This window comes from Pleurodeles waltl, chromosome 2_2, assembly GCF_031143425.1.
Source record: "Pleurodeles waltl isolate 20211129_DDA chromosome 2_2, aPleWal1.hap1.20221129, whole genome shotgun sequence".
NCBI classification, from domain to species: domain Eukaryota; kingdom Metazoa; phylum Chordata; class Amphibia; order Caudata; family Salamandridae; genus Pleurodeles; species Pleurodeles waltl.
This window is the reverse complement of record NC_090439.1, coordinates 259,279,729-259,302,808: the sequence shown is the minus strand read 5'-3', so window position 1 is coordinate 259,302,808 and position 23,080 is coordinate 259,279,729. Positions and strand designations below refer to the sequence as shown.

Sequence of the window (23,080 nt, the reverse complement as noted above, 5' to 3'; positions counted from 1 at the left end):
AGCTTTGGGGATACGTAGCTTCCATTGTTCTGATTGGTGCAGTGTTACTTACGTTTTTTCACTCCCATTGGCTTCTTTATTCTAAGCCTTTTGGGAGTTGTAGTTCTTGACTGCTGCTGTTAAAATTAAAGCAAGATAGAGAAGCATAATATGAGCCTCCGTTCTTGACATAAAATTCAGGACAAAAAATCAAGAACAAACGTCAGTTTTACAGACACACGCAAGAGAGGCCATGCCTCACTATGTTGTCAGTGCACTTATGTATTCTTTTTTAACACAGCACAATTTATTCACTGTGGAACTTTTGTGATTGCCTCCTGGTGTGCTACATTTAGGTGTCACATTACGTCCTTGTTCAGTAGTAAATTAATCCCCTTCACGACAAGGCCATCACCCCTACCCAAATCTACCCGATCTTTCCTGAAGAGAAAGTAACAGCAACATTTTGATTATGTTTCTGAACATTTCAAAACCCCTGGCAAACAGTTTGGGAAACATTAAGGTAATTAACCTTATGCTAGTTTAAACAAATTGAACAAAAACATCTGGCTTACCCCAACCGCCCATGGACTTTCAACCTAATTTTTTTTAAAGAGGCAGGGCAGATGGTGTGGGTGATAGTCTCACACCTAATGACAGGATGTGATGTACCCATAACTTGTCTGTAGTCTCACTGCACTTGAGTGTATGTTTGGCACTCTATATTTATCTCAGAAATGGGAGCCCGGACTACCAATCAAAGATAATAAAAAAGAGTAGGATGAAATTGAGATCAAATGGGAGATCCACGGCAAGTAAATCAAAGGGTTGTTGCTAGCAACTGGATAAATAAAGAAGAGAAGAACAAGGTGGGACAATTCCTAAAATCAGACAAGATGGGTCCACCAACACTATTTGAAGGTATTGGGTACCTGGGGAGTTGTCTGCACACAGGAGCGAAACAGAAGGGGCACTGTCAAGTGGTTGAAGAATCAACACCCATCCACCTTGGCAAACTCTTCTGGTGCAATGGTTCGCTGTTAGTGCTTGTGAAGGGTGAGCAGGGGCCAGACCCCTTGCAAGGTTGTGCAAGGCAATTGCCCGCTTAGTCCATGTCTTTATATGGTTTTGAAATTGAGCAAAAGCCAAACTAGAGATCTGGGTTATCCCTAAGTGTCAAGTACACATAGAATCTTCAAAATATTTGGGATGTAAATTGCACAAAAACATTTACAAATTTTAAAATTGAATTAGTGTTTCTTTAACATATGGCACTGTTTTCGCCTTCATACACAATTAGATCTCAGATTGAACTGGGAACCAGTTACCTTTTGATACCTAGTGATTAAAATATACCATTCTTACAGTGATTTCCAGGATGAAAATCTCGGTAGAGCGAACGGTCCCTCCAAGCCCAGTTTGCTTTTTGGTCTTCTCTTCTGCTTTCTGTAGAGGCCATGTGGCACTAGGGAAGATGGTGTGTTACCCCATTGATAGTATTATTTTGCAAACCTTCCCCTGCTCGTCCTTCATTCCTTCTTCAGACAGGCGGCACATCTGATTTGGTCGCTGCGGCGCCATCTGGAGCTCTTTCCACTCTATAGCTAACTGTGACTGCGGGTGGATTAGATCTTCTGGACTTTGAATGCTTTTATTCAGCTGCAGATGTCCAACGGGTGGCTCACTGGCTTTCTGCCCACCTCCCTGCATGAGATGGGGTTTACCAGTAAAGACTTTTAAGGAAGGCTTAATGCACTGTTCATCGTTTCCTACTGACCATTCTATGGATCACCATCCGGGGTTATCATGCATGGCTTTCTCTTGCCTTGCCAGAACCTGTAAACTCACTTTCACGAAGAAACCCTATGCTCCTGCACTACCTTTGCTAAGCCTTCCCACTCGCACAGGATGGCTGTGCTCAGAGCAACTCCATCAGTGGCATGTTGCAGGTGTCTTAAAATTGGGGACTTTGTTTCTGAACAGTGAGCTACTAAATTTCCAAACCCTTGTGGCAGACTACCATCTTCACCCCGGTCAACTCCTTACTTACAACCACCTTAAATAATCATTAAATGCCCTATTTCATGTCTGCTACCTAGCACTAACCCTACAAGAGGTGTGCCAGAAGCTCTGTACCATAGGAAATGGTGGCAAACTGATAGAATGGGTGTACAGACCTATCCTGCAACATGGAACCCACTCCAGGTCTTCTTGTCATACTACCTGGGTGATTGATGTAGCCAAACCTCAGCAAGATATGGACTAAAATACAGGAATTTCCCCACAAAGTACCCACAGCTGTCACTTTAAGTAAATTCATACTGCTTCCTTGTGAATGCATTCTGCCTGTTGCTTGCTATTGGCCTTGTGGTTTGTAACTCACAATTTGTTGCTCTCAATTTGCTGGCTTTATTTGTTTTAGGCTATGCAGCTTGAATTCGTCCCTTCCCTTGCCAAAACCTTATTTACAGTATCCTGCGGAGTGCTCCCTTTCTGTAAACAGGCCTGTAAATCTATCTTATCATATTTGCTGTGCATTCAAAGAACAAAGTCAAATGTCAGGCTCTGTCTTCGGTGGGAACTTAGTGTTTACTTTCCTTTCTCTGACTTCAAAGTGAGAGGATTTATGCAACAATCTTGCTGGATACTGGGGTTAGGAAAGAGTTTTTTCTATCACATGACAACATTTAAATAGACTTCAGAATATATCAGAATTGCACCCTACTCTGTATCACTCCACTTTACGCCACTCCATGCCACTGTTCTCTTCTCCATTCGGAACCACTCCACATTATGCCACTGCTCTCTATGCTCCTTCACGCTATGCCTCTCTACTCTACTCTGTACTACTCTACTCTAAGCCACCGCACTTTGCGCCTCTCTACACCACTGCGCTCTGCTCGTCTGCACGACATACCACTCCAGTCTAGGCAACACCAATCTAATCCGCACAACTCCACTCTCTGCCACTCTGCAACGCTGCACTGTACGCCACTGCACTCTAAGCTAATACACTCTATGCTAATGCACTTTACTCTGTAACACTCAACTCTATGCCCCTGCACTCTACATCAATACACTGTACATCATTCTAATCTACTCTGCACCTCTGCACTCTATGCCACGGCACTCTACACTACTTTACTCTATGCCATCACACTCTATGCCACTTTATGCAACTCCACTGTAACCTGCACTTCTCCACTCTAAGGCACCTCACTCTACTGTGAAATAATCTACTTTATGCCACTGCACTCTGTGCCACTGCATTCTATGCCACTGCACTCTACCCTGCACCTCTCCACTCTATGCAACTGCACTCTACTCTGAAACAATCTATTCTACGCCACTGTACTCTATACCACTCTGACCACTGCACTCTAGTTCAGTGCACTCTACACCACTGCAAGCTGACACTCTGCAACACTGCTCTGGCCGCCACTATACTCTACACCACTCTGCCCTGTACTACTGCATTTTGCACCAATATACTCTATTCCACTGCATTCTATGCCACTCTACTCTGCCCAATGCCACTCTATGCAACTGCACTCTACACCAGTGCACTCTAAACAACTGCACTGCCCTTTACTCTGCACCACTGTACTCTATGCCACTGTTCTCTGTACCACTCTACACCACTGCACTGACACTCTACTCTGCAACTCTGCACTCTACACACTCTACTCTATGCCACTGCACTCTAGGCACTATACTCTACTCTACAATACTCCACTCTGCACCACTCTACACCACTACACTCTATGCCACATGAGTCTACTCTGCACTCTATGACACTGGACCACTCTGCATTACTGCACTCTCTGCTACTCTATTGTATGCCACTCTACTCCACTGCACTCTATGTAACTCTACCCCATGCCACTCTATGCCACTGCACTCTGCGCCAATGCACTCTAAACAACTGCACTGTATACCACTGCCCTCTACTCTGTACCACTGTACTCTACGCCACTGCTCTGTGCCATTCTACTCCACCCTACATCACTGCACTGACACTCTACTCTGCAGTGTTGCACTCTCCACCACCGTACTATACACCAATGTAATATGTACTACTGCATTCTATGCCACTGCACTCTATGCCACTCTACTCTGCATCACTCCACAGCACTTTGCCCTACTCTGCACCACTCTACACCACTGCACTCCCTGCAATGTGAGTCTACTCTGCAATCTATGCCACTGCACCACTCTACACTACTGCTCTCTCTGATACTCTATTGTATGCCACTCTACTCCACTGCACTCTATGCCACTCTACTCTGTCCTATGCCACTCCATGCCACTGCACTCTAAACCACTGCACTCTATGCTAACACACTCTAAACAACTGCACTGTACCCCACTGCACTGTACTTTGCACCACTGGGCTCTACTCCACTGCTCCTATGCTACTCTACTCCACTCCACACCACTATGCCACTAGCTTTAAGCCATGCTGAACAGCAGCTACTCTGGTGTATAACATGGCTAATGGCTAAAACACATTAGCAAAGCCAATAACGCTTTCTTAGATGAGACCTATTGGCTTTGCCAATGTTTGTTAGTACTATGAGGTACCGAGGCAGCTGAAAGAACTGTGAAAAATACAATTACATCATAATAAAGGCTGCTACAAAATGTGCAAATACATTTCGGTTAAATAAAAAAAAAAGTGTTTCTCAAATACAGATTTGAATAATATACGGTTTATACCTAGTGATAAAAAAAATTATAACACTCCATTAAAACCACACACTCCACAGCTCACCTTGGAACACCATTAAAATACCTCTCTGAAAGAAATATCTTTGCCAACAGAAAACTTCAAGTGACTCCTTTTAGTAAAGTCAATGCAGGTTTTCAAGCCCCTTTGTATTTGCAGATTTACCAGTTGCCCACAGTTGCATGTCTTTAGGGAAGGAGACCCCCTGGCAAGAAGGCCTTTTCTTATCTGTCTGCCCCTCCCTCCCTCAGAGCACAGGAGACCCCCTGCCTTCCAGCCCAGCTGGGGAAACTCCTCTGCCCGTAATTTCGCCCTGCCTCCTTTGCCCTTTAGGTGAAAGGCTAAAATTACGGACAAATGGCGTCCGTTAAAGCTTTCATCACGGACAACGGACAGCAGGGCGAAATTACGGACAGTCCGTGAAATTTACGGACGGGTGGCCACCCTAGAATCTGAGAATGAACAGCACCTGCACCACAAGACAACTGTCAGTCTGATCTTAAGAGTCCAACCCTTGCGCGCTAGTAGACTATGAATATGAAGGTATACAGTCCGTTAAGGTAGTTGAATTCCGATTATTCTCTGTGACACACAATGACCGTATCTCCTAAAGTACAACTGTCTCCGAAGAAGGCCAGTATGTCATCCTCATTGCAAATCTTCATCACCTTCCAAAAATGTTATATTCTGCATTCATTTTAAGAGGTCACACTTTTAACCATCTCAGTGCAACCTTACTCGCGAGCCAACAGTTTGACAGATAAGTAACTCAGGGAGCAATGAACTGCATTTCTACACCACTTCGTATGGACGTCTATAACGCTATACAACGCTCTGATATCATTAATATGAGCACAAAGTTGTGCGTTTTTCAGCTGGTGACATGACTTCAAAGCCTCATGTTAATTCCCTTACCCGCCTGCTTGCTCGTGATTCTTGCGCTCGTGAGGATGGCACCCGGCTGTCAGCATAACACTGTGCTGAACACTAGTTACGCTGGCACATGGTGGTATAGAAACAGAGAAAAGACAATTGAGCAGTTATTGAAGCACCAAGAGGTTCGGCCATGTTGAAAAGGCAAGCTCTCACGTCCAAATCATTTTTAACACCGCTTGCTAAAGGATTGTTTGCTATTTTCTAACTTACAGCGCGCTGTAACATCAATATTTGAAAACGTACAAAGAAAATTATTAGTTATTTCATAAAAACACTTTCAAACAGAACTGCTATCATTGTAAATACGGGGGGAAAATGCAGTTATAAACTACCCATTTAGTGAACTACACAATTACATTTTTATTCGTCTACGCCTTGCCTGGTATACTGTATGAAATACACGGTAATTTATTTAATTGTGATTAACGATAAACAGTTTTTGACCATGGAAAACAGTTTTTGACCATGGAAGTTGTTGTACTCGTGACGTAGATTAGGCTGGGTTGCTTTGGGGAAATGCCACCGACAAGAGCATTGGAAGGCGCTGCATGAAACGAAGTCATCCTGATGTGGGTTAAGTACAGGCCGGGTGCTTTCCGTCACCGGAAGCATGCCTACCGCGGGACCGTATGCTTAAACAACTTTTAAAGCCGTTGAGGTTGAATCAGTGTTATTCTGTAATTCCAGTCTATTTTAGCAGCCTGGCCAGTCTTTTCCTCCTGCCTAAGCGGCGAATGATCTGGGTTTCATGGTTTAGGTAAGGTGTATGCATTTTTATTTAGCCGTTTAATACTAAAACAAAGTACCAAAAAATCTAAGTAGAGTCGAGCAAGCCAGGATATTCACAGGGAGAGACAAGCCTGACTTGGCTCTAAGAACCAAAGCATATACCTGTAATTTTTTCTGGACCATAAGGAATGATATTTGCTTGACGGTGCGAAATGTTATTTGTTTGCGAAGGTACTGGAATCGGGGGTGAGATCTCAGAGTTGACATTTTCCAACAGTGGTTACTTTTATTTTAGGTTACCAAATAGCGCCATGACAAGTAGTTACATAGTATTTAGTGTTGTACTTTAACCACTATTTGTCATGATGTGTGCTAGATAATTCTTTTCACTTGAAGGAAAACAAAACAAGCATTGGCAAATCCAATAGGCTTCTACTTCGCAAGAGCTATTGACTTTGCCAATGTCTTTTAACCATGTTGTTTACCAGCGTGGCTGCTCTTCAGCATGGATACAAGTTAATGGCATAGAGGAGAGTGGCGTGGATTGTCGTAGAGTGGAATGGTGAAGAATAGAGTTTTGTGGAGTGGCAGAGAGTCATGCATTAGAGTGGCACTCTGTGGAGTTGCTTTGAGTGGCATACATTGGAGATGCATTGAGTAGGGTGTACTGGTGTATTGGTATTGGCTTAGAGTGTAGTGAAGTAGAGTGTAGTGGCACTGAATTCAGCAGCATACAATGCAACGTCGCAGAATGGAGTGGCACAGAGTAGAGTGATGCAGATTAGAGTGGTGTAGAGTTCATTGATGCAGTGGCGCAGAGTGGAGTCAAGTGGCATAGAGTGCAGTGACATAGAGTGCTGCATAGTAGAGTATAGTGTGGTGGGAATTTGATACACTTGATCCCTTAGGTTTGAATTCCAATGAAGAAGTGTATGCATTTGGGATAGAAAAATAGGATTTGTGATTATACAAGCATCTTTGGAATGTAGATTATATTATTTTTCACTTCAATTTTAGGTTAGTGTTTTTTTGTGTGATTCTTTTGAATTTTGATTTCACCATTTGTATTTATAAATTATTTTAAGATAGGGGGAATTACATCGAATTGAGATAAAGATGTGTGGATAATATGGATATTAGAATTTCATACATGGAATATGAGATATAATATGAGTTTTAATATTACGGTTAAAATGCATTTTAGGATTTATGAACACCAGGTTAAATAAGAATTGGAAAACTGATCATTGGATTGATGGTATTGACAGGGCCATGACGCTTTTTTCCTAAAATTATAAAAACATGAAATGCTAATATAACAACAGGGTGACATTATTTTATATATATATATATATATATATATATATATATATATATATATATATATTTTAACTGTCTTATATAATAGAAAAATTATAATATTAATGAATTACGATATATAACAATGTTATTATATAAAAATCAATACAATGGGTGTATAGCTTGAGATATGTAATATATATATATAAATTTATAATAATATATTGTTATATAACAAAGAGAAAATAAATAAATATATGTAAGATTAATGTGTCATGTATGTAGTAGTACAATAATATGAAATATCACACCACTCTTAAGATGGTCACTGTTGAGTGTTTTGAGATCTGGATTTATCTCAGTTTTTTATATTTGGTGATATTTATAGTGGTGTTTCACATAAATACTCCATCCGTGACCAAGGCTACGTCCGAAACACGTTGGAGGGGAGTCTTTTTTTCCAAATACATTTTTCTTTATATCATCAGCATTTTGGAGGTGTCCTGGCTTTCCTTTAATCAAGAGGAAAATTGGATATATGCATAGGAGTTCCAGAGCCTTGCTGGGACCGCTGCATTACTGCTTCCGTATTTCCGTATTTCATTTTAAACATATACATAGATAGATAGATATATACACACATGGATGGGTGAGTGAGTGTCTGTGGAGGCTGTGTATCTGTAGGGTTGTCTGATTCGGGGAGGAATACATAAGTTTCTATTGAGGTATAGCAAACTCATCAATTTCCCATTCATCTAGCATTTATCAATACACTTTACCTTTTGTTCATCTGTCCATGCTCCAAGTCATTGAGGCATTCAGCTGCTCACTCACTCATCAAAGTTTTGACTTATTCTGACATTCACTCACTTGTGATGCTCATGCTTTCTTATGTAGTGTGAAGGATGATTGTTTGAGAATCCAGTCCACAGGAGATGAATATTTGGCAATCGTTTTCCCTTTCAGAATTATATTCCTGTTTTGTGGGTAATCATAGGTGCACTTCAAACCAGAGTCTGCTGTGCATGATCTGACGCAAATATATTTGAGGTGATCAGTTAAAATAGTAACCTATTTCTTTTTTTTATTATTTTTCCTCTAGGCATAGTCCGCAACGGAGCTGGTATGGCCTTTATGAATTTGCAGATACTTTCATTTTCTACTAGGTGTGTAGTGCGAGCTTGCAGATCACAGATGAACATGAGAAAAGTGTTGCTTCAAATTTTGAAATTCCACCCGATGTGCTGCTCCTCACGCTGTCTGAGCCTATCCAATATGCCTGTCCTCCATTGCATTCAAACTAGTGGGAGTCTTCAAAAGATGCGCAATGACAGTTACCATTCAGCCATCTGCAACCCATCAGATTTCATTGGCGAGGCATGGGTGCGCCACCACCGAGAAGAAAGAAAAGGGAACAGCGTTGTTAAGGATCGTGTTAATGAGCAACATTTTTATGAACAGTTGAATTCCTTTACTTCATCCAAACAGGTTTTCAAATATGTATGCTCCTTGGAAGAGTTGTCTGACATAATGGCTGCAGCAGCCTTGCTGAGAGTGGCACAAGTTGAGCTTGAGAAGGGCGAAATTAAGGAACCAGAACGTGTATTTCAGGACAAAGTCTTCAAATCACTTTGCTTTCAGTTTGAGCTTGAGTCCCAGAAGTTGTCCACAGCTGGCCTGGTGGGAGCCTTGCATGCTCTCGTTCAGCTGCGAGTAGACCCATGGAGTACACTTATAGTACGATTGGTATCAGAAAGTCAAGACAGGCTTGACAAGGGGAAAATGACCCTAAGGAGTCTCTGCATTCTTGCAGAAAGCTTGCTGGAGCTAGAAGGCCCTGGGTGTGCGATGCTGCAGCAGATTATGGACCAGGTGCATAGAATAAAACTTGAGGACTGGACCCCTGAGGAAGTAGCGATGGTGTATAGCATGCTGCAAGCTGGCTTGGGAGAAAAGGGCCAGTTCCAGGGTTTATTAAATAAAATGAATAACCACACAGTCTCTATTGCTGCGCAGCTGAGCCCAAAACACATTAGCAGAGTGTTGCATGCCCTGGTGGTTCTTAACCAAGTTCAGGCTATTCCGCTAGTGATAAATCTGTGTAAGCATTCTGTAAGACACGTTCCAAACTTTACACAAGAAGAGCTAGTGAAAGTGCTTGAGGGCTTTGTGCACTTCGGCCACAGTGACAGATATTTTACCGAAGCCCTAGAGAGGCACATACCCAAAGCTTCCTTTACCATGGACCCTGAAGCGGTGAGCAGAGTCATGCAGTACTGCAGCCGACGGCAGATCCTTTCAAGGCCTATCTTCGATGCCATTGCTGATAGTTTTGTCTACAATTCAGACAACTTCACCACCCATCAGATTGCTTGGCAGATCATTCCATTTGGAAAGTTGAATTATCTGCCACCAAATGCAACTTCTTTGTTCAGGAAGCTTGAAGTTATACTAAGCAGTCGCTTCTCACAATTTCAACCACGAACCCTTCTCAACCTTCTTCACTCTTGCACCCTTGTAGAACGATTTCCAGTAAATTTTGTGGCAAAAATATTTAACCCCTACTTTCTTCAGCAGCTGCAATGTAAGACGTACTATTGGTAACTTTGTTTAATAATTTTAAACATATGCATTACTGTGGTATCATAGCTTTTTGCATATGCTATAGAATGTGTGGCTGTAATCAGTCTGCTCATAGATTCTGGTTTCTTGCATTGGCCTTTAGTCCAGCATTCTTAGAGGAAATTCTGGATCGATAAACAGTTGAGCAGCAACACAAGACACAACTGTCATCCATGATCAGTTGTAAACAAATTGGTTTTCTTGGTGATTTTTATACATCTGAATTTGAATGTTTTAAACATGGGGAACAAGCAAGCAAAACAAGAAATGCAAAGACGAGGACAGGCTGTAGGCAGCCATTCTTGTAGGGGATATCTCTCAGTGAAGTGAAAAGCCACGTATGCATGAATGGAGAGAGCAGGTGGATGGAAAGTGTCAGAAAGAAAGCATGAAGTTGCCAGTGATGAACATGAAACTAACCACGACTTTACTTTTCAGTTGCTCAACTTTAGTCATCCACCTTTTAAATGCAACTTAAACATTTAAATGGCTGTTGGAGATGTTTTGCTCTTCTTCAGTTCATTTGTAGAGAAATATACTTTGGCCACAGTGCTGGTGTTATTCCGTATTTCCAGACAAAATAAAGGCGCTGTCAAAGTAATTGGGGGTGGATAAAGAACTGACAGCGCAAAAGGTGAGATCATTCAGACCATTCTAGATTTTTTGATTTCCAGCATTTGTAACACTGACATTTGCGTTGGATTTAGCAATCCAGCTACTTCTACATAAAAATTTAGATACATGAAATTAGGGTTTGACTTTGAGTAATTTACACCAGTGACTCTTTCTTTGGCTCATGATTTTTAGGTTGAGACCTTGAATCTCAGCTGTCATCTATGTGCCCTTGTGTACAGTTTTGGACATTATGACAACGTGATGCAGGCAATTTCCACGTTGGTCATGAAGGTTATTCTGTATTTAACATCTGCTGACATGCATCCCTTTTCTCTTAATTTTATCTTTTGTCAGATTAAACGATAACACACAAAAGCATGTTTGGCAGAAATCTGAACTAATATCATAACATCAGTGATCATTGGGTTCTTCAAGTCCGTGCATGCATTTGCTGAAGAAAAAAATGCTTATACTCAGGAAGCTTTCAGATCCATTGAGCTACTATCACATGAGTACCCTGATAATCCACAGAAATTGTTTGTGTTGTATAGTAATGTGCTCGCATAATTAAACAGTTTGCAGTGATACAGCCTTAAAAAGAAAATTAATAGTCCAGGTTGTTAAAGAATTTCAGCAAACACATAAAGTAGCCTTCATTGTATTTGATGTGGCGTACAGCAAGTAGATGCTAGTGATACCTGAGTATTTTATGATTTGTCCAAATGGTTGGATTACAAGTTGTTTTGTGACCGAGTTAGCAGCTACTGTTTCATGATCAGTTTTTGGTAGTGACCTAGTCTTTAAGGCAGTCAGCTTGTTTGGCAGCAGTGCAGGCTCCACAATACACTAATGTTCCTATAGACAAGACAATCTAACCCTTTAGCTCTGAGGTGTCACACCTCTTGCCCAGATCATTGTTGTGATCATATGGTAGCGATACGAGCAGACCAGTGTTTTGTCCCCCACTTTGGTTTCTTTGTCTTGTAGCATACATCGGAGACTACAATACCCAAGGAAACACATTTTTACAACTAACAAGATTCATATGGTCGATCTGATGTGGGCTACATAGCTTTGGTACCGCATTTAGGGTCTTAATCAAAATCATGGATGCAGGAGCAGCGGATTTTGAGAGGAAGTCTGTGTCAATTCTACAGACGTTCAGGAGTCAAAGGCCTTATTTGTTACTTAAAAGCTCAAATTGCAAGATTGCCTGTCACAAATTAAGTAACAAGACATGCCATCATGATAGAGAGTGTTGCAAAAACTATTTCTAATTTCCCTGATAACCTCAGCAGTAAATATTTTGTTGCCCTAAGACTCCTACATGCAACAAAAGGCGCTGTATACTTCAAATAAGACACAAGAACTTAACAAAGTGAATTACTTAGGGTTGACTATCTCCAGTGAAAAAATCTCATCAGGTGTTCAGAGTGACAAACAAATAAGTAAATAATATCTACCAAAACTGTTGTGATCATTTCCACTCTTCGGGCTGACCGCATCTTGTATTTCATTTTAGTCCACAAAATCCAGGTCGCCATACTGGTTATCGCTTCTTGCTCCTGGGACTGGTATTATATTTTCATACCATTTTTATTCCCTGAAAAACTTCAGGCGTTGTAGGTAAATCTACCACAAAATCATCCAGACTCAAAATAGCTGTCATTCACTTGTGGAAAAAACATATTGCTTGTGTTTCGGAGGCTATTTATAAAGAGTGGATCTTCTATCTTAGCATCAGATAATGCAGATGTATAATTTATTGCCTGAATTTGACACTAGTCTGGATTAAATCCCATTTTGTCCCGGAGGTTTCAAGCTGTACAGTTAGGTACTTTCAATTCCCAACTTAATTGAATATGATGGGAAGTTCTGCAAGGCTTGTCCCTATCTGTTTGTTCACCCTCTATTTTGCAGATTTGTTTATCTGCTTCATGATTTAGGAATGTCCCTATTCCTCTATGCGGCCAACTGTCTGACTCTGGTGGACATCTGTGTGAGCAGCTACCACCTTTGGAAGGTGAGTTTTGCACTTTACAAGAAACCCGTGTAGATAGATAGATAATCATAAAATTTTATAATTTCCTCAAAAATAATATTTGTAGATATGCTGGAACCCTGACTGGATTTTATTTTTCTGGAGGTTGTTGAGCCCAGCCCTAAATTCTGGTAGTAGTAACAATGCCTTGTTAACATAGCAATAGAATATTGAGTTTCCAGTATCATGCTACAGAAATATTATAGACCTAACACCAACTACCAAATTATTGAGAAGGTAAGTATATATAGGTAATTACAAATTTGCTGTGTTTAACACACATACATTTAACTTGAGGAAATCTGCATCTTTAAGGTATGTATATTTACGGAAGTCCGTAATTCTGGCCACGAAAGTGACATGAGATCAGAATGGCAAATGTGAAGTCCAAATGAAAAGGAAGTTTGGTGATACATAGAGCATGCAAATCTGATGTGCTGTTTTAGTGCCTATTATGTTTGTATGCAGAGAGGTGACCGAACCATTCCTCATAAAGGAAATATAAACAGCTTGAGTGTGATCATTTAGTGGAAGTGCAGAGGTGAAATCCTCAGTATATGATTGATGAAAGTACGGCTGGGGAGGCTCTTGGATAGTTGCGTTATTTAACTTTGGTTTGAGACATTGGATTCTGCAATAATCTATCAATCCCATCATTTTACCAAAGTGTATAGCACGATAAATGTCAGCTGTGTGTTGCATGCACACTCGGAGGCAGGGTGGCCCGTTCTTTAGGGCGGAGGAGCCATGCCCCCCTCACCTTTTGCCCCTCATGAAGAGTGGCTGTCAGGCTGAACAAAGGTCAGCCTGACAGACACTCTTCATGTTCCGGTCAGACAGCCAGGAGCAGACGTGCGCAATTTACGCAGGCTCCTGGCTGCCTGAGCTGAACTTTGCTGGGCTGAAGAGGTCACTGCTCCCTTGGGTGTGACCTCCTCGACTCAGCAAAGGTGCTTCGTGGCCCTCCCCGGGTGAAAAGGGAAGCGTCACCCATTAAGCGCCCAGGGCGAGTGTCAATTAGTGACACCTCGTCACAGAGTGGGGTGGGGTTAGCAGTCTCACTGAGCCCATCCCACTCTCTGACGAAGTTGGGACTGCTGCCTTCCCTGAGGGAAGGCAGCAGTTTCAACCCTCCTGGGACGTACGAGGCTGAAGGTAAGTGTGTGTGATCTTTTTAAATGAATGTTTGGTGCGTACATGTTTGAACGTTGATGAGTGTTGTTAATGGATGTGCGTGCATGTGTGTGTGCAAGAATGAATATCTGTGTGCTTCCCGCCAGCCCCCCTTCCTCCTAAAACTGCCGGCTGCCACTGCTCCGAGGTGCAGTTCACATCCTTATGCATAGAAGACATAGCAGTTATTTCTGCAACATCATCTTTTCAAGATACAGTAGACATAATAGCAAATATAAATAATCTCTGTACCTTACATTCTTCTACTCTCATTTCAGCTCCTGATGGAAGTTTGGATAGGTTTGTTCTCTCCCAGCTGACCCAGTTGTATCTGACTGTGACCTTGGAGTGCCCTTTTTATGAGGTATAGTAATATGTGATATGCTCCTTGGCCCCATTTGCCGTCCCCGACCCCTTATTCAACTTCATGAAATTATAGTTCTCGGCAGAACCTGCAGATTTAGATTATGGGATGTATTTTTGCTATGCTAAATGTTGAGGCAAAGTTATAAATCTACACTGTAAAGGGTACAAATTTGTGGGATTCTGGATAAACTATGCTAATCTTTTTCTGTATTGGGTCACAAAATTACAGTTGCATTTAAGTAGATTCATAAAATGTGTTTAAAATAAAAGTACTTGTGAAAAATTGTTGACGAATGGAATAGCTGTTGACAGCAAACAATTCTGGAAGCATTGGAAAAATAGTAAATACATAGGTCTCAATGAAAAAGTATTTGGTAGTGAGGCTTCACTGTACTTCAGTATTCACAGTACCGCCTGTTGCTGTGTTGTTACAGTAAGTGACTACCTTGATCATCTTACTTGTTAATCCAGTATAATTGTAGTGAAAGAAAAGGACTCCCATGAAACGGCTCGAAAAATCATACAAAATGTTACCAGACCTAAAGGTCTAGTGACTTGAATAATGTACTCAATTTAACTATAATGCTCTTGATCCATAAACTGGTCTCAAATTGTGTGATCCTAGACAAATATTTTATTTTCCAAGACAGCTTTTTCCTCATTAACACCTATAAGAGCACCTTCAAATATGTGAGTTCAGCATCTCTGCTGTACCAAAAACTATTTTGGCTGATTTAATAGAGTAAACTTTGGCTCCATCTGCAATAAGACTCTAGCCCACATATAGGGAACCCATGTCCCCCCCCAGACTTGTCTCCTATTTCACTAATAGCAGTGTCATCAGGTAGGCATGTTTCTCCGTTCATGTTTAAAAATTCACTTTGAACTAATCTATGATGTGGTTACTCACAGTCCTTTACAAACAACACATTTGGCCACAGGCGTTCTCAATGACGAGCAGTTCTACTGATAAAACTATATAGCGTACAAACGATAATGTGTGGAAATTGAGTTTCAGAAAAAGGTAACATTTGCACTTGACCAAGAAATTATTTGTTTTGACCCTATTGAAATCTTAGTTCCCAACACACTTAAGATTGCCAAAAATTCCTAACTGCTGGTATTTTTTGAAATATCTGTTCACTTTATTTACAAGCTACTTAAATGTTTGTGCTAGAAAATAAAATGACATTCTATAGACTTTTCTTTCATACTCCTTTACCCCAGCACGATTTTCAGACAGTTCACTTTAACTCTACTGTCAGAGAAATAAAAGCAAACACAGACCTCTAGGATAACATAAGCAGCAATCTGAAACAAGAAGCTAAAATTTGACCTCTGAGTTTGAAGCATAGCAAATATAACAAGATAAAAACAAGATTTAAAGGTCTCTTCATTGCTCATAGAATGAACAGAACATCTGTTCTTTGCCAGCCCAACCTCCAGAATCGACCAGTAGACCCTAAAAATAGTTTCCCCTGATAAAATGTGACTCGCTATAGTGAGCGGGCAAGTAGATTTGTTGAGGCCTAGTATTGAGGTTAATGTTGGAGTAAGGGGTTGTCCTGTTTTGTCAGTGATAACAGTAGACCAAGTTCACTGTCACCAGGGATCATTTCATCTTTGTTCCAGGATGTGTGTGTTGGGAATTGGAGGATTTTATGTAAGAATGGCAGTGTTATTCCTTCTAAATAATTTTTGGGTGCTGAAGGTAAGATTTGACTCGAAAATCATTAATAGATTACTCACTTGCAGTGCGTTCCTGAGGATGGAATTTGTTGATTAATAATTAACATAGTTCATTGTGCCACAAACCAACTTAGTTTATGTTGTAAACTTGTAGTTTTCAAGAGGAGGCATCCTACTACCCTTCTAACATTTCCTCCCAGGCTTTTTCCTCTTTAATATACAGGGTATTTCTACTCCAGATGAGACATACACATTCAGTGAAAGAACTAATGCATTGCATCCCTCCCAAAGAGGTTGAATTTATAAGTTGCACTTTGTCGGAAAGGTGAATAGACATGCCTCTGTTCCTCTCAAGGTACCTTCTCTGGTACCTCTAGTTGGATTATGTTATTAAAATCTCATCCTTGGGAAACAGATTAGTTCTTCTCTCCCTTTTGTTATTATTGATTTATATACACAGTTTGGCTGAATATAAAAATGTCCAGGTCTCTCCATTTTTAGGAGCAGCTTGTTTTTTATGTTGTAACATGAAATGGTCAAAAGAGGGGTTACATATCTGGGAATTAAGTTTTCTTCCAATGTCCACAAAGTGAATGCCTCAAACAGACTCCTGTTGATCTAACAGTGGGGCAGGAAAAGGCTAACTGTTCCATACTTATTGTTAGAAATGGAGTCTTTGGTTGGCAGTCAGGTCTCTGTCCAAGCAAGGACCCTCACTCTAGTCAGGGTAAGTCACACACAATCCAAATTATCCTGTGCCCACCCTCAGGTAGCTTGGCACTGAGCAGTCAGGGTTAACTTAGAAGGCAATGTGTAAAGTATTTGTGCATTAAATCATACAATAACACCATATAGCACCACAAAAATACACCACACAGTGTTTAGAAAAATATATGATATTTATCTGGATATTTGCAGGTCAAAAACGATCAAAGATACAATAAGAAAATGTAAAGATATCACTGAAAAGTGATATAAAGTGTCTTAAGTCTTTTAAAAGCAAACAAAGTCTCTTTCGAGCACAAAGTACCTGGTTTGAGTGAAAAATCTCCACAAAGGGCTGCAGAGGAGGAGATGCATGGAAAATGGTTTGTGCGTCGGTTTCGCCCCTTCACACATGGACTTGCGTCGTTATTTTCCACACATGGAAGACGTTGCGTTGATTTCCAGTGCGTGGACGGGCCTCCTCTTCAGGTTGCGGGGTTGTCAGACGCCCCGGGGTCTGTGCGTGGAATCCTGGGCTTGTTGGCAAGCTCTGCGTCATTCCGGTGGGCGATGCAGGGAAATTTCTCCCTCACGGCAGGCGCTGCGTCGATTTCCCCCCTGGGAGTCGTACGGCGTCATCCCAGGTCGGCTGTGCATCGATCTGGTGGGCCGTGCATCAAAGTTCCGGTCGCACCGCAGGCGCTGCGTCAATCTTTTCCTTGCGAAGTCAAGCGGCGGCGTCCTGGGTCGGCGTGCAGTGAATTTTTCACCGCGGAGCAAGCTGTGCGTCAAATTTTTCACCGCACAAGGAGTCCAGTTGTAAGAGAGAAGACTTTTTGGTCCTAAGACTTCAGGGAATAGGAGGCAAGCTCTATCCAAGCCCTTGGAGAGCACTTTTTCACCACAGCCAGGGAACAGCAAGGCAGCAGTCCTTCAGATAAAGCAGTCAGGTGAGTCCTTTGGGCAGCCAGGCAGCTCTTCTTGGCAGGATGCAGGTTCTGGTTACAAGTTTCTTCTCCAGGAAGTGTCTGAGGTGGTAGGGCAGAGGCCCTGCTTTATACCCAAATGTGCCTTTGAAGTGGGGGAGACTTCAAAGAGTGGCTTAGAAGTGCACCAGGTCCCCTTTCAGTTCAATCCTGTCTGCCAGGGTCCCAGGGGGTGTGGCAGTCCTTTGTGTGAGAGCAGGCCCTCCACCCTCCCAGCCCAGGAAGACCCATTCAAAATGCAGATGTATGCAAGTGAGGCTGAGTACCCTGTGTTTGGGGTGTGTCTGACTGAATGCACAAGGAGCTGTCAACTAAACCCAGCCAGACGTGGATTGTAAGGCACAGAAAGATTTAAGTGCAGAGAAATGCTCATTTTCTAAAAGTGGCATTTCTAAAATAGTAATATTAAATCCAACTTCACCAGTCAACAGGATTTTGTATTACCATTCGGGCCATACTAAATATGACCTTCCTACTCCTTTCAGATCAGCAGCTACCACTTCAATAATGTATGAGGGCAGCCCCAATGTTAGCCTATGAAGGGAGCAGGCCTCACAGTAGTGTAAAAACGAATTTAGGAGTTTTACACTACCAGGACATGTAAACTACACAGGTACATGTCCTGCCTTTCACCCACACAGCACCCTGCTCTAGGGGTCACCTAGGGCACACATTAGAGGTGACTTATATGTGGAGAAAGGGGAGGTTTAGGCTTGGCAAGTACTTTTAAATGCCAAGTCGAGGTGACAGTGAAACTGCACACACAGGCCTTGCAATGGCAGGCTTGAGACAAGGTTAAGGGGCTACTTAAGTGGGTGGCACAACCAGTGCTGCAGGCCCACTAGTAGCATTAAATCTACAGGCCCTGGGCACATACAGTGCACATTACTAGGGACTTATAGGTAAATTAAATAGTCCAATGGGGTATTGTTAGACCTGACAGCCTTAGGGTGGTCACCCCTAACTTTTTGCCTGCCTCCCTCCACTTTTTGGACACTGTTTTTGCTGGCTTTTAGACTCTGCGCACTTTACCACTGCTAACCAATGCTCTCTCCCTTAAAACATGGTAACCTTAAATCATACTTGATTGGACTATTTAATTTACTTATAAGTCCCTAGTAATGTGCACGTCCACGTCTGGCTGGGCTTATTTGACAGCTCCTTGTGCATTCACTCAGACACACCCCAAACACAGGGTACTCAGCCTCACTTGCATACATCTGCATTTTGAATGGGTCTTCCTGGGCTGGGAGGGTGGAGGGCCTGCTCTCACACAAAGGACTACCACACCCCCTACTGGGACCCTGGGATCAATCCTTTGAACTGAAAGGGGACCTGGTGCACTTCTTAGCCACTCTTTGAAGTCTCCCCCACTTCAAAGGCATATTTGGGTATAAAACAGGGCCTCTGCCCTACCTCATCAGACACTTGCTGGAGAAGAAACCTGAACCAGAAACTACATCCTGCCAAGAACTGCCTGGCTGCTCAAAGGACTCACCTGTCTGCTTTCTACAAAGGACTGCTGCCTTGCTGTTGGCCTGCTGCCTTGCTGAACTCTTGACTGGCTGTGAAAGTGCTCTCCAAGGGCTTGGATAGAGCTTGCCTCCTGTTCCCTGAAGTCTCAGGACCAAAAAGACTTCTCTTTTTTACTTGGACGCTCCGTGCGCCGAAATGTTCGACACACAGCTTGTTCCGCGGCGAGAAAAACGGCGCACACCGGCGCTGATCGACGCGACGCCTTCGGGACGACTGGAACTTCGACGCACGGCCTCGCAAGGACAACGGCGCCCAACTTCCAGAGGAGAAATCGACGCAACGCCTGCCGTGAGATCAAAACTTCGACACGCAGCCCCGCAGAACGACGCACAGCCGGAACACAAGCAGGAAAATCCACACACAGACCCGGGACATCTGGTAATCCCCACGATCCACAGCAAGAGACTGTCTGAGCGCCCGGAAAACGACGCACGACTTCCCCGCGTGAAAAATAACGACGCAAGTCCATGTGTGCTGGGGAGAAATCGACGCACACACCCTTTTTCCACGTATCTCTTCTTCTGTGGCCCTCTGAGGAGATTTTCCACTCTAAACCAGGTACTTTGTGCTTGAAAGAGACTTTGTTTGCTTTTTAAAGATTTAAGACACTTTATATCACTTTTCAGTGATGTCTCTACAAATTCACATTACAACTTTATTCGTTTTGACCTACAATTATCCTGATAAATATTATATATTTTTCTAAACACTGTGTGGTGTATTTTTGTGGTGCTATATGGTGTTATTGTATGATTTATTGCACAAATACTTTACACATTGCCTTCTAAGTTAAGCCTGACTGCTCGTGCCAAGCTACCAGAGGGTGGGCACAGGATAATCTTGGATTGTGTGTGACTTACCCTGACTAGAGTGAGGGCTTTTGCTTGGACAGGGGGTAACCTGACTGCCAACCAAAAACCCCATTTCTAACGGGTATGATCCAAGGTTACCATGTTTAAAGGGAGAGAGCATATGCACTTTAGCACTGGTTAGCAGTGGTAAAGTGCGCAGAGTCTAAAAACCGGCAAAAACAGTGTCCAAAAAGTGGAGGGAGGCAGGCAAAAAGTTAGAGGGGACCACCCTAAGGCTGTCAGGTCTAACACTTATGTTCGAAAGTTCTGCTGCTATTGTTTTCTGCCTAGGAATTTTGGATCGACAAAATAGCACTTAAACTCCGTGCTTCTCACTGGTGGCTTAAAAAGGTTTTTACCCTGATATTCCCCAGGCGGTGTGTATTACAATTTTGTACAGTGGATCACTTTCCTTTGAGTCACTTTTATAACAATAGAAGATTTGGTGAGCTAGAAAAATCTTCTCTCTGCAATTATGCATACTACGGATGTTTGGCAGGGAGTTTTTTAAACTCAGTGAAATTAGGCAACCAAATTTGCAATTGGAAGAAACTGAATTAAATCTCATATAGCCAGAGAATATATTGAGATGATCTCTATATTCAAACTGCCAAACCTGGATCCTTAATGAATGTTTAATCCATGGTAAATAGGCGTATTGGGAGAACTCTATCCTTATCTGCTTTAGGTATAAGAATGTATAATATTGTACCTGCTGCTGTCTGAACTAAGTTAATTCATCCTGGGATAGAATTAAATTAAAATCTAATCTGCAAAGAGGACTGTTTAAGTTATACTGAGTTCCACTGAAAATGCTCTTCTTGTCTGTCTGTGAATTGAAGTGAGGTATTATTTCATTTAGGGCAGCACATGTATGGATAGTAGGATGTGGATACAGGGAAACTGGAAAAGGAGTGAGCCCATGTGGACCCAGCATGATGGAAGGACCCTGTAGGAATTATTGTGGTTGCCTTGGAAGTGTAGACCCTCCAACATTTGTTACAGCCAGGTCACCAGCTCTATAATAGGCAAGGTAATGCGGTGACTTGGTAATCATATGCCTGGATTCTTTCCTTCCGTTTCCCAAATAATTATATTGTGCAATACACTATGCCTCTTTCCAAAAGTTTGGCAAACCCAGCATGGTAGTAGCTACCTTGTCTTAGCAGATTGTATTTGAGGCAACAGCGTTATGCCCTTTGAGGACTGCCAGCAAAGGTTTAAATTGGTGGAAATTGAAATGTTCTGATACCAGTACCTCAGACACTGTGTGATGAGCTAGATATAAGGCATCCTTTGAAAAGTTTATATCAATCTCTTCTGGGACTAAGGGTTTAGTCACCAACTAATTAGCTAAAGTGGAAATGCATACAGCTGTTGGAAGAAGCTTCCCGATTGATGAGTTGAAGGGAATTTGGGATGGTCTGAGGAGGAGTCTATCATCTGGAACAGTGTAGCAATTGAGTACAGGTACAGTGCATTTAAATGCATGACATGCTGGTACCTTATGTCAGATTGGCATCATAATGTGTTCTTGGTACATCTGAGCAGTGATGAAGGCACACATACGCATTTTTGGTTGGTTTGCTCCACACTGTGCATCTTTTGGCAGAGGTGAATCCACTTATGTGGGGAAGAATATGGTTCCCAATCGTGGGTCTGGGTTTAGCAGTCTTAACGCTTAAACTAATTTAATGGCAAGAAAAGGATAGGACCAGCAGTAACCTGATATACCTACTACTGTTTGCAGAAAACCTTGGAAATGGAAGGCACCGAAATACCAATAAGCTGTCACTGGAAGCATGATATTTTAAATTATGGGACATAGTGGCAATGAAGAGCCTCACAGCCAGTCTTGTTGACCTTATGGAAAGTTTTGTTTGCCATTCTGGCTATTTCTACAGAGTTACATGGTTACTGAAAGACACAGGTGACGTCCTTATACATTTTGATTGGCTATCTCTCACGTTTTAGTCAACTTTAGTATTATTGGAACTTAGAGATTTGGCTCATGCATGATATGAACTCTCATTTTTGATATTGTAAAATCTTATTGATTACCTTTCTCATCTTCTCTCTTTTCATTACTGGGTGGGAGGTGGTAAGGGTGGTAATTGTTGCAGAGGTTAAAGGTGTTTATCATAAGTTTTAGATCTCCTAGGAGGACACCAGAACATACACAAAACGATTAACTCACTTCTGTACAATTTTATAAAAACATTTAAAAGACGTTTTGCATTTTGAAACAGTATATTTAATTCACAGCAAAAAAATAACTGCTGTTGAGCCTCATCAACAGTACGAGCATTACATTTTTATTAAAAAAAATGGATTTAAAAATCCTAGAAAAGGAGCAACACAGTATATATAAAATGATATGGTTTACATTTTGAATACCAGTATTACATATACCACAAATTCTTTCTTCAGCTGGTAAATTTTAACAGGCATCCATCTGTTTTCTGTTTCAATGCTAATATATGTATTCTTGATGATAGGAACAAGCGACTAATTCTGTGGCGTAAATTCTAAGTTAAAAATGGTTGTGTTCTATTCAAAGTGTGTGATGCAACAATAAGATTGAGCTTTCGTTTTTTCAAACAAATGTCAATAACATGCCTTTCTCTAATGTTAGCCGCCAGCTTTTTCACAAAGCTTTTAACTTGAACATAGACAGATCCTGTGAAACATTTTATGGAAGCTGGAATATCTTCAGTGCGTATGAATATTTAAAAAAAAGAATACTCTGTTTTCCTAACCAAATCAAAGTCCAGCCTGATGGCTTGGATACCTGCAAGAATGTTTTTTTACGAAGAATTTGACC

General features: G+C 41.7%; 2 protein-coding genes across 3 annotated transcripts in view; one reads left to right on the top strand and one right to left on the bottom strand.

Moving 5' to 3' along the window:
• MTRR (5-methyltetrahydrofolate-homocysteine methyltransferase reductase) overlaps positions 1 to 5,709 on the bottom strand; it is a 543,648-nt gene extending 537,939 nt beyond the window's left edge. The window contains exon 1 of the mRNA XM_069219713.1: positions 5,624 to 5,709. Coding sequence (XP_069075814.1) covers positions 5,624 to 5,679 — 56 coding nt within the window. The 5' untranslated portion in view covers positions 5,680 to 5,709. The remainder of the gene's footprint in view (positions 1 to 5,623) is intronic.
• A 464-nt stretch (positions 5,710 to 6,173) lies between these two features.
• The window catches only part of FASTKD3 (FAST kinase domains 3), a 144,951-nt gene continuing 128,044 nt past the window's right edge, over positions 6,174 to 23,080 (top strand). Inside the window, exons 1-4 of one of the 2 annotated variants that reach the window (XM_069219711.1) lie at positions 6,174 to 6,401; positions 8,775 to 10,256; positions 14,402 to 14,487; positions 22,007 to 22,181. In XM_069219711.1, coding sequence (XP_069075812.1) covers positions 8,798 to 10,256; positions 14,402 to 14,487; positions 22,007 to 22,084 — 1,623 coding nt within the window. In that variant the 5' untranslated portion in view covers positions 6,174 to 6,401; positions 8,775 to 8,797 and the 3' untranslated portion in view covers positions 22,085 to 22,181. Of the gene's footprint in view, positions 6,402 to 8,774; positions 10,257 to 14,401; positions 14,488 to 22,006; positions 22,182 to 23,080 lie in introns of those variants that run through there. The other variant, XM_069219710.1, reaches the window with a different exon arrangement.